The 14,030-nt window shown below is 44.7% G+C and overlaps 1 protein-coding gene across 8 annotated transcripts in view; it reads left to right on the forward strand.

Annotated features, from left to right (window-relative positions):
- The window catches only part of FRMD4B (FERM domain containing 4B), a 115,227-nt gene that overhangs the window by 82,372 nt on the left and 18,825 nt on the right, over nt 1–14,030 (forward strand). For all 8 annotated transcript variants that reach the window (XM_013091821.5, XM_072044147.1, XM_021266706.4 and 5 more), the window contains exons 8-11: nt 6,674–6,757; nt 7,900–7,965; nt 8,942–8,999; nt 9,941–10,027. In XM_013091821.5, the coding sequence (XP_012947275.4) occupies nt 6,674–6,757; nt 7,900–7,965; nt 8,942–8,999; nt 9,941–10,027 (295 nt within the window). The remainder of the gene's footprint in view (nt 1–6,673; nt 6,758–7,899; nt 7,966–8,941; nt 9,000–9,940; nt 10,028–14,030) is intronic.

Below are 14,030 nucleotides of genomic sequence, written 5' to 3' on the forward strand. Positions count from 1 at the left end.
TGCCACCAGACAAAAAAAAAAAAAAAAAAGGCAACAAAATCCTCATTTGTTTTTCCTCCCTTGTGGTGTTTGGGATCTAACCAGCAGTGTGTGTTTTGTGCCTACAGGAAATGGGATGACAGCTCTTCAGCATCAGCTCCTTGCTTTTGCAGACTTGCTGGGCCTTTATTGTTACTTGGATGCTTTATTTTTCTTGTGGTTGCGTGTATCTCTGTATCAGCACGCAGAGCTGTGATAACAAGCTTTGAGCTTTGCTGCTGCATTCAGACATGCTAAAAAACCACAACTAATGTGGCTAATCTGACTTTTGTGCGAACAGGAAGAAAGCGTGAGTGTTAGAAATAACAGCGGGTTGTTGCGAGGAAGGGCTTGGGATCCTTCAAGCGTTGTATCAGCTGTGAATGGCCATATTTTGCTCTACAGTGAGTCCCCAGGTGAAGCAGAGCCATTCTGCTTTGTCTGTGCTGACCAAGAAGCCCTGCTAACATGTGCTGCAGCTTCATAAAGGAGGCTTTGTGGCACCAGGGCCTTGGGACCATTAGCCATCAGCAGCTGTGGGTGTTTTGTTCAAGCACCAAAGGATTTTGTCTTCAAAATATTAGTACTTCACACCAAGAGCTGTGGAAGAAGTGAAGGTTTAGGACAGATCTTCTGTGGCCACCCTGTTCCCTGCCTGCAAAAGGGAACATATGAATGGTACCTCATTGGCAGGGGGCTCCAGGAGCATCTCACAGTCATTTGTCTGGTTCCCATGTCCTCAGAGAGAGAGGTTCATTCATAAAGCTGCTGTGAAAGATGTTTTTTTTTCTGTGGTATTCTTGCTACATTTTCCAGAAGCCGATGCATGGAGTCACCAAACCACTGTGAAATGAGCAGGTGCTGCTGCTGCTGTTTCAGAAAGTCAGGGGAGGCTCGAGAAGCAGAGAAATTAGCCTAAAAGAGCAGGGCTGGAGCTGAAGGTCAGGTGCTAAAACTGAGGTTGCAGCACAGCATGGAAAGCCTTGGGCTAGCAGCATGGCCCCAGCATAGATATGCAACAAGCCTGAAACATTTGCTTGGCATTGAAAAGGCCATCTGCACTCTTTATCATGTTCCTTCTCATGTCCAGGCTTTGGAAAGCTCTTAAAAATGCTCCTTCAAATACCTTTCTGAGCAGGCGGTTCTTATCTGCTATTCAAGTGGCAAACTTTTGCCTGCCTGGCGAAGCTCCCTGCTGGCTGGGGGGAGGCTCTGGCTGCCCTGTGCAGATGGGAGCCCCATGTTCGTGGCCTTTCCGGGTCCTGGTCTTCCTTCAATGGAAAAAATAACTTTCTTGAGTGTGCCATCAGACCATAAAACTGAAAGGCTGGGAAATGATGGGAAACGTCTGGCATTTGTCACAAAAGAGGATTTGTCAGAGAGTGCATTTCAAAATCCTGCTGCCAAGATCCTGCTGCTCTGACTTACTCAAAAGCTGCTAAATCAATTGTCTCTCCCCTTACTTTCCCTGCTCTGTCTTCCTTCCCTGCCTTTTTTTCTCTTGCACTTTTAACCCTGCTCATTTTTTCCCCCTTGCTTTGCTGCTTCCTCCCCACACCTGTTTCGTGTAGTACCTTGGAGGGCAGACCAGCCTCCACGGGAGCATGCGAGGCAGCCTGCTCGGCCCTTCTGTTTATTTTAAAATCAAACAAAAACCTGCAGGAAATGCACCTGTTGCCGAAGCAGTCCAGCTGCAATGTGACAGCCCGTGTTGCTGCCTGTCAGCTAAGGTCGAAGGGAAGGGGAACAACGTGGAGACCTCGGTGATGCCACCCTCAATCTGCCCACTGTGGGACCAGGCTGGGTGCAGGCAGCAGCATGGGATGTTCTTGTGCACTTAGTCTTTAATCATTGATATTACTAGCTCCGAACATCTTGAAGAGAATAAGAAGGAAAAATCTTAGTGGAAAATTTCTGACGCATCTTCACAGTGCAGGGAAATGCTGTATTTTTCTTTAGCTGTGGAGCTGCACGTTTCTCTGTCTTGCATGCAATTCTCAGAAGTGGCTGCTGGTTGTTGGTGTCAGTGAAACAGCTTTCTGGTTAACTTGTGCGGTTGGTCGGTATTTTCTAAAAACAAGGCCACTCTAAATTCCACTGGTGGTGTGCCTAAAGTTCATTACAAGAACAAACCAAATGTAAAGCAGTCACATTCGGAAGGACCCGGCAGAAGCTTTCTAATGATCACACAGAAGTATAAGAGCCACTATTTACGTGAGGACAAGAGGCTTCGAGAACAGAGGAAAATCACTGTACAGTGAACTTGCCCCAGCGATAAATTCCTGCCTACTAGAGTGTTATCAACACGGTTCGGTAGAGGCACACACCTGCCGTCACTTCAGTCAGTTAAAAGTTGTCTGAAGTCCTATTCTTATCGATGTATTAATATTTACAAAGAAGATGCGGGTTAACTTTTTATGATTTAGTCCAACATATTGCCTTTGCTGCTGTGGGTGTGTCTATTGCTTTTCACATTTTATGTTAATCTCACTAACCACGTCTTATTACATCTATGTCTGTTGCCTTGAATTACTGCATTAGCAGCAGGCATAAGCTGTTTGTGACGGTGGGCGCAGGGAAAAGCCCGGGCAGCCATTAACAAATGGTCTTAATTAGCACAGTTCTTTAAATCTTTGCCTGGCAGGGAGTGTTGTATCATGCTATTACAAGCTGTGAGGATACACTTTCTGGGAGCATAAATATGTCTCTTTTAATTTTCAGTAATGTGCTTTCAGCAGAGCGTGCCATGGTAGTCTGACTTGGTTCCCCCCTCAGGAACCAAGTTTTCTGGTGGGGTTTTAGACACCTCACATTTCCCTGGCAGGTCAGCAGGCTGTAGGAAGCACATAGGATCTGTACTGGGTTCCTGCTAAAGATAGTAGTTTGGATGTGGGAACTTCTATTCATAGTACAGTGTGTGGTTAAATATTGCAATTGGTTATTTTAGAGACGTTATTTAGGCCCTTCAGTCCCTGTAGAGCTGGCACTGAGCAGAAAATCAAACACACAATACCGCAAATGAAAGCTAAGGCTTGGTGTGAGGAGGGTCTGGTGTACATTTGCATGTACATTGCCTACAGCAGTTCAAGTTCTGCTCGGTACCTGCTGGGGAGGAAACTCCCCTTTAGAGGGCGGAATGGAAAGGAAAGGGTCTATCAGCTTGTTTTCTTTCATTCTTCTCCATAGTGGAAAAATACTTGAGACGAGTGTTCTCTTAGATTCCCCTCCTGGGAAATAAACAAACCTTTTTGCCAAAAATGTTCAGTCCCGTTGACTCTGGGCGGTTTAAAGTTTACGTGTGGGCCTTCTGCCAAGAAGCACCAGTCAAGAAGCCCCCTCTGTAGTTGGGGTCAGACAAAAAGCGAGCGGGGCCCTCTCGGTCCCGTTGGCCTGGGCCTGCCGCGGCTCTGAGGAGAGCCGCCCTGAGCCACGGCCGCGCCGAGCACCACGCTTGTCCTCTCGCCTGGGCGGCTGTTTGGGTGGCAGGGCAGCTGGAGCCAGGGCTGGCTGCCCTCTGATTTCTGCATCGCCTTGTGGTTGTTGTGAAACTAAACAGGAACAGGTAATAATTCAAGCCGTCGCTCCTGCTATCTGCAGTCGTCACCTCCGGGGAATGGCTGGGGCTCAGAGGGCTTGGGAAAGTGATCCCGAGGGTCAAGGGGAGACGTGCTTGGTCTCCTCTCTGCAGATGAAGTGATAATGAACTCTGGTGAAGGAGGGAAGAGGTCCACTTGAGGCTTTTATTATCCACGAAGCTGTGAATCATCCCAAATGCTAATCCTTGGGTGCGCAGTCAGCAGATCTGTGCTGCCGAGTGCCAGCCTGCTCTGAAGGCGTTCAGCGTGCGAGGCGCTGTGCCCTGTTCTCCAGGTCTTTCGCATTTTTCTAGGATTGTTTCATGCTTAATTTCAGGATTATGCAGGAAAAAAAAATAAAATTCTCATGTGGCTTCTCGGAGACGTTCAGGCCTTATAAGTCCATTTTGATAGGGTGCAGAGCTGCAGATCAACGAGACGTGACTGCGTTTGAACCAGCTACGAGGTCAGGTCCCTTCAGCAAGGCAAGTCCCAAGGGGCAACTTGGCCTCCTAAAAGGAGCGTATTTGCTGCTATTACGAGACGTTGGGTAGATTTGCAGGTTGGCAGGAGAACAGAGAAGCTCCAGCTCCGCTAAAAGTTGTCACAGCTCCCTGGGCTCTGCCTGCGAACGCACTGCCCCAGGGCCCGCGGTTCTGGGTTGGTGCTGGAGGGGTGGGTCCCGCCTCACAGCACGGAAGTGATGGCAGCCCTTTAGTCACCGATGTCCCAACGTGTGGGACATAATGTGGCATTTCCGTGCATGGTAGAACACGGCTGCTGAGGTTGGTGGCGTTTCTGCGGAAAAATGGTGCCTTGGAGGCTGCTGATGCCGTAACGATTGGTGAAGGAGAGCTTGGGACCTCCTGACTGAGCTGCTGTGGTGGCAGCTCAGGCATCACCTGTGGCCCTGCCCTGCCGTGGGGCCAGGAGAGAGGGGGCTGCACCCATGGGGCTCAGCTCTCATCTCCCAGCATCAGCCTCGTCACTGCCTCAGCCCTCACTTGGGCGTTTTGTTGTTCACCGGCAACGAGGCTTCTACATAGGGGGGTCAGGGACCTGCTATTAAACCTCTGATTATGAATCTTTTGTGTTGAGAACCTATATATTTAGAGGAACAACCCTTTTGTGTGGTAAAAATGAGCTATTTTGTTATCGCTTCCTTCTGAAACCCTCTCCTACTTCACTGTATTTCCCTGCCAGCCCTGTCTGTTAATGCAGCCATTACAGTTATGAGTCAGGCTTAAAATAGTAGGAAATCTTTATTTTAATAATAAATTATCCTGAGTTTATGATATGAGTTGGAAGGGAGCTCAGGAGGTCATCTAGCCCAGCCTGTTGCTCTGAGAAGGGTCAGCTGTGTGTTAGGACCAGGTTGCTCAGGGCTTTGGTTTTTGTTTTTCTTTTTTCTTTTTTCATTTTGTTTTGCTTTGTTTAGCTTTAGGATGGTCTTTTTGGTTTGGTTTATTTTCACTCTGGTTTCGGAGACCTCAGGAGGGTGAGATCTGTCTGCATTTTCACGTGGCCCTACAAAGCCCCGGTAACCTGTCTCTGTGCTGCAAGCTAGGATGTTTTGCAGCCTTTCGATACCATCAACCAGCTTATAAGGGGTGAATAAAAACCCCTTTTGCTTTTGTGAGCGCTAGCCCTATGAGCACTGAGAGGAGAGATCCTGATTTTCTACCCAGATGTCCCCATTTGTGGCAGCTGGGAGCTGGCCAGCTTGCAAAGAAAAGTGCATATTCTTGGCAGAAGAGCTCCGGCTGCAGAGCTCAGAAACAACAGCTCCTGCGTGCTAATTGACCACCCCCCTTCTTGGCAACTTCATCAAAGGCGCTGAAGAATAAATAGGCTGTTGATTGAACTGTTTCCTGGTCCCCAGAGGTGGTCCCTCTTAGTCAGGGCTGAGGTGCATTGTCAGGGCTGGGGGAAGAACCTTGGAGAGCAATTAGCCTGCGCTCGCTGGAGGCACAAAAACTTTTAATTTACTGCGCCTTCCATGTGACATCTGCTGTGAGACTGAAGGTGTGAGTGGTTCAGTGCACCTCCATTGCCTCCTCCACCTGCGGTGGATCATGTGTGGTGTCAGAGCAGGTTTCTGTGCTGATATCTGCTCCTCAGGTGCACCTAAGTCACTTTGAGGGAAGAGGGGCAACGCAGCTCAGACGGGATCTGTAATAATGGACGCTGATGAAAACAGAGCTTGGGAGCAGGGAAACACCTTCAAGGAAAGCCTGGCTGCAGAAGTCGAGGCAGATACCGATGAACATGACTGCTGCATTCTTTTCACAGAACAGTCGTGTTCGTGCTTGCTCCTGCTGCTGTGAAGGCATGCAGAAATCCTGCAGAAATGAGGCGTGCAACTTTCAGCTGATTAATTAATAGAGCATATAAGGAGAAAATATTCACCATTTTACTGATGCCTACAAATAGGTTTTAAAATATTCTGCTGTTTGCTGTTGGTTTTGTGACAAATTGCATTCACATATTTCAACACCCTGTATTTTGTTCGGGGCTGGGCCTAGAGTCCAAAATATTTGAACTTTCTGCAGAATGTGAACTCCAGGAAAACTCCTTCCAGTAAAAATATTTCAAAGTATATGAACTGAAATCCTTTGTTTTGAATCGGATCTGTGTCAAACTCTGAGATTTGACAAATGCCATGCTGCTTCATGGAATTTATTGTCTACTGCAAAGGATTTTAGCCAAAGATAGAGCAAAAATAGCACTGCAAGCCTTGCCTTTGGGCAAAAGCTTTCCTTCTGCAGCTGTTGAGAGCTCAGTCTGTACTTTGCAAACTGAGTGTGTGCAAAATAAATATTGATACCACACTCCCGCCACAGTGGCCTGACTAACTCGATAATCACGTGTCTGTATAATGAGTTACAACATGAGTCTGCATGACACCATGTACATTACTGTCACATGAGAGGGCCTCTAGAGTTACGTTGCTATGACGGCCTGATATGGGGCAATCCACCTTGTTCTTGGGTAGCAAATACAACCCTTTCCTTCCGCTGAAACCGGCAATTTGCATGAATGATTCACCAGCCCTGACTCTGTGCCATTTTTGCTTTTAGTGATGAAAACACTAGGAAAGATTTGAAGACGCTGCCTGTCTTCCCTACCAAGACGCTGCAGGAGCATCCATCGCTTGCTTACTGGTGAGCTGTTCGATTCATTTAAAATGGAAATCTTTGTTATGGGTAGTAGTGACAAGATCACTTTTAAACAGTTTTGTAAAATGTTTTAAAAGTTTTCAGCCTGTGTTTTAAAAGACTCGGCTAATTGCTTGTGTTCAAGCATTTCCAATTTTAGAAGGTTATAAATTACACAAGATCCGATGCAAATCCCTGACTGAAAGTTCGCTCAAATTAAATTGCTGGATCAAAGTAAGTGGGCACCATGCATTAGAAAGAGATGGAATCTGAATCCCGGCCAAGTCTGTGTTTGCAAAGAGCACCTTTTCAACTACTAAACAGCAGAGCCTCTGTGGTAGGCTGACCTTGGCTGGTGCCAGGTGCCCACCCAGCTGCTCTCACTCCTCAACAGAATGGGGAAGAGATGAGATGGAAAAGGTGGAAACAGAAAGGCAGGTCCAGTTTTGTGGCTTGAATCTACCATAAAGGAATACAACGTTTGGGATGAATGAATAATTTTGTTTCCTTGTAATTCATGCCCTTTATTCAAGTTTGACTCCCTCACTTATTTCATTTTTAGGTTTATGATTTTTTCTTTCAGAACAAATACTGTTGGTTTCTCTTTGCATTCAAGTGTCTGACACTTAAATGCACATTTTATTTCTCATTCCACTAAAAGAAAATGTTACAGTATGTAACAGGAAAAATGTAAAAATGTCACTGCTGACAAATCTATAGTTCTTTGTCTATGAAACGTCAGGTGAAAAGAATACACTAGAATGAAAATGTTTGTTTTAACAACTTCTGCCATACATATGGAGCACTAACCATCCTTTGAAGTTTGGTTTCTTTAGAATGTGAAAATGAATTTATACAATTAGTACTATTATTCTGCAGCAGCATCTGCAGTTGAGCAGGCTGATCTGAAATGATTTGGTAATTAGTCTGGAACGCAGCATGCAGTGGTGGGGATTAGAAGGCAGCTCCACACTGCTTAATGAAAGGTGGGAAAGAAATCAGCAAGAAACAAAATGAAAACTAGTGAGAAGCGTACAGAGGGGCGCTTCTCTGCATGCTGAGCAGGCACCCAAATTTCAACAAATGCTATCACATGTGGGAAAAAAAGTCACTGAGCCTCTAAATTGTTTTTTCTGCTTGTTTTGCAGTGAGGATAGAGTAATTGAACATTATACACAAATTAAAGGTCTGACCAGAGGACAAGCCATTGTTCAGTGAGTATGACACTTAACTTCTGAAGATGATCTTTTTACGAACTTTATTCTGTTTTGTTGAGAAGTGGCAATGCAGGCTCTTTTGGTTATTATTGCTTGCCAACTTTGCCTTTTGTATCTGTCAGAATTATGTTTACTGAGTAATATTTTTAAAGTATTTCAAGCTTTAGATGTTACAGATTTCCACTTAAGGTTGTATCTTGTCCTTCAAATACCTCAAACGTAAGAGAAACAATATGGGCCTTATTTATTCAAAAAAACCTTCTCCATACCCTGCTTGCTATCACTTAGTCTAAGGATGTTACCTTAAGTTCTGTAAGGAAAACAAATGCATGTGTGTTCAAATGCTCAGAATTTAGTTTTCAAAAAACAAGGTCTTGCAGGATGAGTACAGCCCAGGGAACCAAGAAGATTGAGATGATTGCTGTAGTTGCATATTGTAGACAACTTGCTCTTTTTGTCCCATAGCTTAGGGCCTGCAACTTTGTCCCAATAATTCAGGGGTTTCTTCCAACAGGAACAGAGAAAAAATTATCTCTTCAGTGGTTGTCTGAATTGCGTCATGAAATAATTCTACAACTCCATAAACAATCTCATTTGAAAGCTATCTATTTTAACAAAAGCACCATCATGAAATAATTATAGGCATATCTCTCCTGCCAATGTTTCCCAAAAGACTTGCACATTCAGTTCAGAATTGGAAGTTTTGCTTTCAGTTCTCTGAACTTCTGATAGGAGATCGAATGTTTTGTAGTATGAGAAATCTACCATTTACTTTATCTGGGCCAAAATACCACATCTTTCCCTGAGCCCGGGTGCTATTTTTTTCCAAAAACATGGGCACTAAATCATTAAGGTCTTCAAAATATGCAAATGATAAATGACATGTCCTGAATGTATGTGTGAAAAAAAATATGTTAATAGATATGATTTCCTCCAGAGAAAATCATCTGATACACTATAAATCTGTCTACAGGTACATGAGAGTGGTAGAAGCTTTGCCAACATATGGAGTTCATTACTATGGAGTAAAGGTTAGTAAATGTCTATAGATAATGTGATTGCTTGGCTTATTACATGTGATTGCATTCCTAAAGGAGTATTTTGATGATTCAGTACCCGTCTGTCAGAATTAAACCCCACATTTTTCAACCTCTGTACCTTTTCCCTCTCCAGTTCTCTTTTTAAAATGTTTTCAGAGAGAAGCAAGGCATTACGTGCTATAGAAAACAAAAAGGAACCTCTATGAAAACCTTCAGTCATGCTATTAGGACCTAAATTCATACCAGCTTAATTAAACTGGATATCACTTCTAGATTTAAGACAATTAATATTTTTGGAGACATTTCTAATCAAGACTAGAAAAAATACAATGTAGAAAAGCGCTTCTAAATGGCAACGAGTAGCGGGTGCACATGTAGAGTGGGAAAATGCTGTATAGTTGAACAGTATTTTTGGAGAGTGATGGAAATACACTATTTATTTCCATTTGTAGAGCAGAGACTGGACAAATGTGGTTTTTGCAGAAGAGCTCAGCAGAGGTGATGTCTCCTTACTTTCAGTCGTGGCCTTGACAGTGGTACCTGGGAAGCTGATGGTTTGCACTGTTCTCCTCTTGCAGCTGTGTCATGCCTGAGTTTAGTGGATGCAGTCATTGGCCACATTTTTTTTCTCTCCTTTACCTTTTCCTCCTCACAGCCACCTCTTGCAAGGAGTGACACCCATTTGTTTCAACAGTGCTGTTGCTTTTTTGTCCACTTTGCACAACCACCATGTAGTTTCTTGCCTCTGCCTGAGAAGGCAATGGAAGAAATTTTCAACATTCACTTTAGCAATCCACTTCACATCAGTTTGTTTGCATAAAATGTCCTTGTTCCTTACCTACTTGTACTCGTCACAGAATGAAGTAGGCTGTGATCTTGGAATTGCTTAATTTTTAAGTAGCTCACAGTTCATGCAGGCTTCCCTTTTTTAGGATAAACAAGGAATCCCTTGGTGGCTCGGAATAAGTTATAAAGGGATAGGCCAGTACGACTTACAAGACAAAGTCAAGCCCAGAAAAGTAAGTTTTTTTATATCATTGTATTTGTTGGGTTGGTGGGGAGGTGTTGCATGCCACTATGTACCTTTTTAAGCTATTGCTTATAAAACAACTGAGCAAAAGACAAAGGGCTGGAGGCAAAAGAATCCTTTTAGTACTCAGGCAATAAAAATTCTCCCCCCCCCCTTGCTTAAATACTGGAAAGTAATCGACTACAGCCAGCAGCTCCCTTCAGCAGCTTTGTGATATTGAGTTTGGTGGTCTCGGAATGGTCTCTACAGGAATTTCAGCAGTCTCCAGGGATAACTACAGAAGCGTGAAGGAACTGGGCTTCTGCAAATCCCAAACTAAAGGCCATGTACTTGAGCAGTGTTTCGTTTGGCTTTCAAAAGTGTAATTTGTGTGAAAAATAATGAGAAGATCCACTGATGTCCATGAAATACAAGCAGAACTGTGTGAAACTGCAGGCCTTTGTAGGCGATTGTATGTTTTCATGATGCAATGACTTATAAGGGGGGATTGAGAGTAAACGCCAAACACTGGAAGTCGTTCTGCTCTTTTTCCACCCCCTTTCTCCCCAGTGTGTCTCCTGCAGAGTAAACTCTGCCAACAACTTCAGCTGTTGTTGAAACAAGGCAGAGGGTCCCATATTCCACTGCTGGCTCCCTCGCAGCCATCCATCAGTCAGCCCTAACAGGCTCTTCTGCTGGCAGCCCTGGAAGTCCATTGTGCTGCTCAAGCACACGATATGTTGGGAACTCATCCAGTCCTGTAGATGTGTAAGGCTCACTGAGACAGGACTGAGCCCTGGAAGTCTTTGAAGAGGTCGGCAGTGGGGAAAAGACAGCGATGCACGTGCAGGAACTGTGCTGTTGGGTTGGATATGTGTGGGGTTTTTTTTGGTCATGTCTTTGCTGGAACATTGAGGCTGTAAGGAGATGCAGACACGGAGCTTGCTGTTCTCTGTTCCCTGGAATGATCTGGGCAGGAGTTCACATGAAGCGTGTGCTTCCTGCCAGGGAATTTTACATTTGCAAAATGATAATGTTTAGTGTATTTGTGCCAGAAAACATGGCTTAACAAAACTTCCTTGTGAAGAGCAATTCCCTTTCAAGTTCCCAACATGATCTTCTCTTTCTCCAGAGCAGGCTATGACTTGGTTTCTTTTGTGCTGTACTTATATACCCGTGTGTCCAAGGTTGAACTCTCAAGTCCTTCCTTCACTTTGTTCAGTAAAGCTCTTTAGGTCTCTCCTACCATGCATGTTCTGAAATGAGTGACACAATAAAAACCCTAGAAAATGTTAATACAGCCATCAATCGTCGAAGAAGAACATAAAGCATCTCCTCTTGTTCTTGAGCACTTGCCTATATTTAGACAACATCTACAAGGTTTTCCCAATCAGATCAAACGCAGACCATTCTCCAGCCAGGATGTCCTGCTGTGACCAGCAACTCTCTCCAAGAAAATACATCCTGCCTGGCTAGAAGCATTGCTTGGCCAAGCACTTTTCTGCTTGTGGGATTTCAGTTTACAACATCAACCAGGCAGATTAAGAAAATTTTTTAAGGTCAGCAGGACCCAGATAACAAGTCACACCCTGCTACAGTTGCTTATGAGGCGTTGCCTTTGAATGCAGCAGGAGTTGTGTTTAGGAAAAATAAAATTAAAAAATGAAACAAAACAGAAAAAAACAGCACCCAAAGGTCACCTCTGCAGTGGAAGTGTTACAATGGAAATGGTAAAAGTTGTCTGCTGCGCACTAATTATAATTATACAATGTAGAACAGAGATCAAAAGGGAAGGTGGGAGAGAAGAAATTAAATGCAGAGGGAAAGTTTAATGCCAATAAGCTGATTCAAAAAGCAAGGATGGATACGGCTTTAGTATTATACAGCAGTGGTATTGCAATGGATTTGCAGATTTGTGTTTGGTGCTAACAGGAAGGGACAAAAATCGCTGAAGTTAAACTGCTGAAGACACAGCCGTTTGTTTCAGTGCAGCTATATAGCCTTTCTGCGAGTGCTGTGGCAGGCAGAAGTTTGCTTTCAACGAGCGTTGTTGTTTGTTCACATTTATGAATGCATCAAAATATATTTTCAGAGAGAGGAGTCTGTATAGCTTGTCAAAATCTGCAAGGAGTCAGCAAGAACCATCCTTTCCAAAACAGCAAGAGCGGAATAGGCATGTAAATTTTGTCTGCCTGTCTGAGCAGAAGTGCTAGTTTTGCTGGATTTAGCAGAATTTTCTTGCTTTCCTCTTCAAGATGGAGCCAAACTCACAACTGCCATGTGCTGGTGTTATCCTGCTGTTTATGTTGTGGATAAAAACTGCTGTTGTGTTTATCCCCAGCCATCTGGGAGAGAGCATCCCACTTGTACTCCACTTCTCCAACTAGGGATGTTTAAATATACATGTCTAATTAACTCAATAACGGGGAAAGGCTGAGTCAAATCTAATGGAGACTGGGATGGCCTTTCCTAGTTTTAAAGGTAAGTGATCTCTGGCTGTGTAAATCTCTGTGGTACCTGCTGAAATGGGAAAGCTTCCAAGATTCAGGTAGGAACTTGGAGTTGGTGCCTGCGCTCCACCTGAATTCCCACCTGGCAGCTTTATTCTGCTCCTTGTGCCTTTTGTGCAACAGTCGTGGCTGCTGCCAGCCGTAGCTGCGTTTGCTTAACGTGTTGATCACGGGTTTCTGTTCAGAGATAAATCCACATTCAGAAGAAAACCTATATGCATATTTTAATTAGCTGCATCTATTAATGCAGTGTCAATTCCCAACGGTAATCTTCAAAAAGTGAAACCTTTTGGCTTTGTCCAAGTAGGTCTTCAGGCAAAGAGACCTAAATATGAGCCTCGGAGCACAGTGGTTATCCCAAGATTTTGTTGTTGGATCAACACTGTGGCGTGAAGTCCAGGGTTGAATGCTCTTCACAGGAAACAACTTGCAAGACAGAACCAGATGAAGCAATCCCAGATACTCATCTGCCTTGCCAAAGCTTGTGCATGCCATGTCAGTCACCCGTGAGCAGCGCAGCCCATTCGCCCGTGCGTTGTTGTAGGTCGGGGCTGGACCAGGAGAACCTGCTGTGTCTGCCTGCCTCTGTCACGCTGGCTGCGGAGGTTTGATTCCAGCCATTGATATTTTGCTGGTGAACCTGAGATTGTTTGGAGAAAGGAGTTTTGTCAATCTTAAGTTGCTCCTGGAACTTTGTAATTTTTTGAAGTGTTTTCCAGCAAAGTGGACCCAAATTTTACAGCTCGCCCTGGACTGCAAGTGATGGGAGCCGAGGGAAATGCCTTGCTGTACCAGACTGAAGACAGAGAGCTGTTCTTGTGTCATTTAGGAAAATTGTCTTTTTCTTCCTAGATAAAAGCTGTGGCTCCACACTGGCTGGAGGTTACGCTCTGGCTCGGTTGGTTGTAATCCCGAAGTCTCACAGGGCATAAAAAGCCTGGGTTTGCAGCCCGTGTTCAGGTTTCAACTCAGACCTGGGATTAACTCTGCAGTCCTGCTCTGCAGACATACCCTGCCTTCAGCTGCAGTTAACACAGAGATGTCTCCTGCTTGGAGAAATGCCTCCTGCTTGCTGGGGAGCGGTGTCTGGGTGGCATGCCAAGATCCCATCCCAGGTCTCTTCTGAATTGATTAGGAAACACATAAAATGGGTCCCAGGGTGCAGAACTTGAGATGCTGTCTCAAAACAGGGTACTTCTCCCTTTCATCTCCACCCATATTCCTCTCCCTGGTGAGAGAAACAATGCCCTGCCTCGTTTCTGGAGCGTGCACTGTGGAGTGGGTCGAGTTTATTCAGCGTTCAGCCAAAGCGTGGTGATACTCCGAGGAATGGGAATTTGAGAAGGCTGCCTGCTTGCTTTTGGACCTTTTCTCCCACTTCATTGTGTTTCTGTGGGCGACTCCCTGGTGATAAATGAACTCCAATGTCTGAAGAGGAAAAGTAATCTCGCTCTGGTATTGTTTCAGATCTGCAAGGATTTCAATTCTAATGCTGGTCATCTT

Source organism: Anas platyrhynchos, chromosome 13 (genome assembly GCF_047663525.1).
Source record: "Anas platyrhynchos isolate ZD024472 breed Pekin duck chromosome 13, IASCAAS_PekinDuck_T2T, whole genome shotgun sequence".
NCBI classification, from domain to species: domain Eukaryota; kingdom Metazoa; phylum Chordata; class Aves; order Anseriformes; family Anatidae; genus Anas; species Anas platyrhynchos.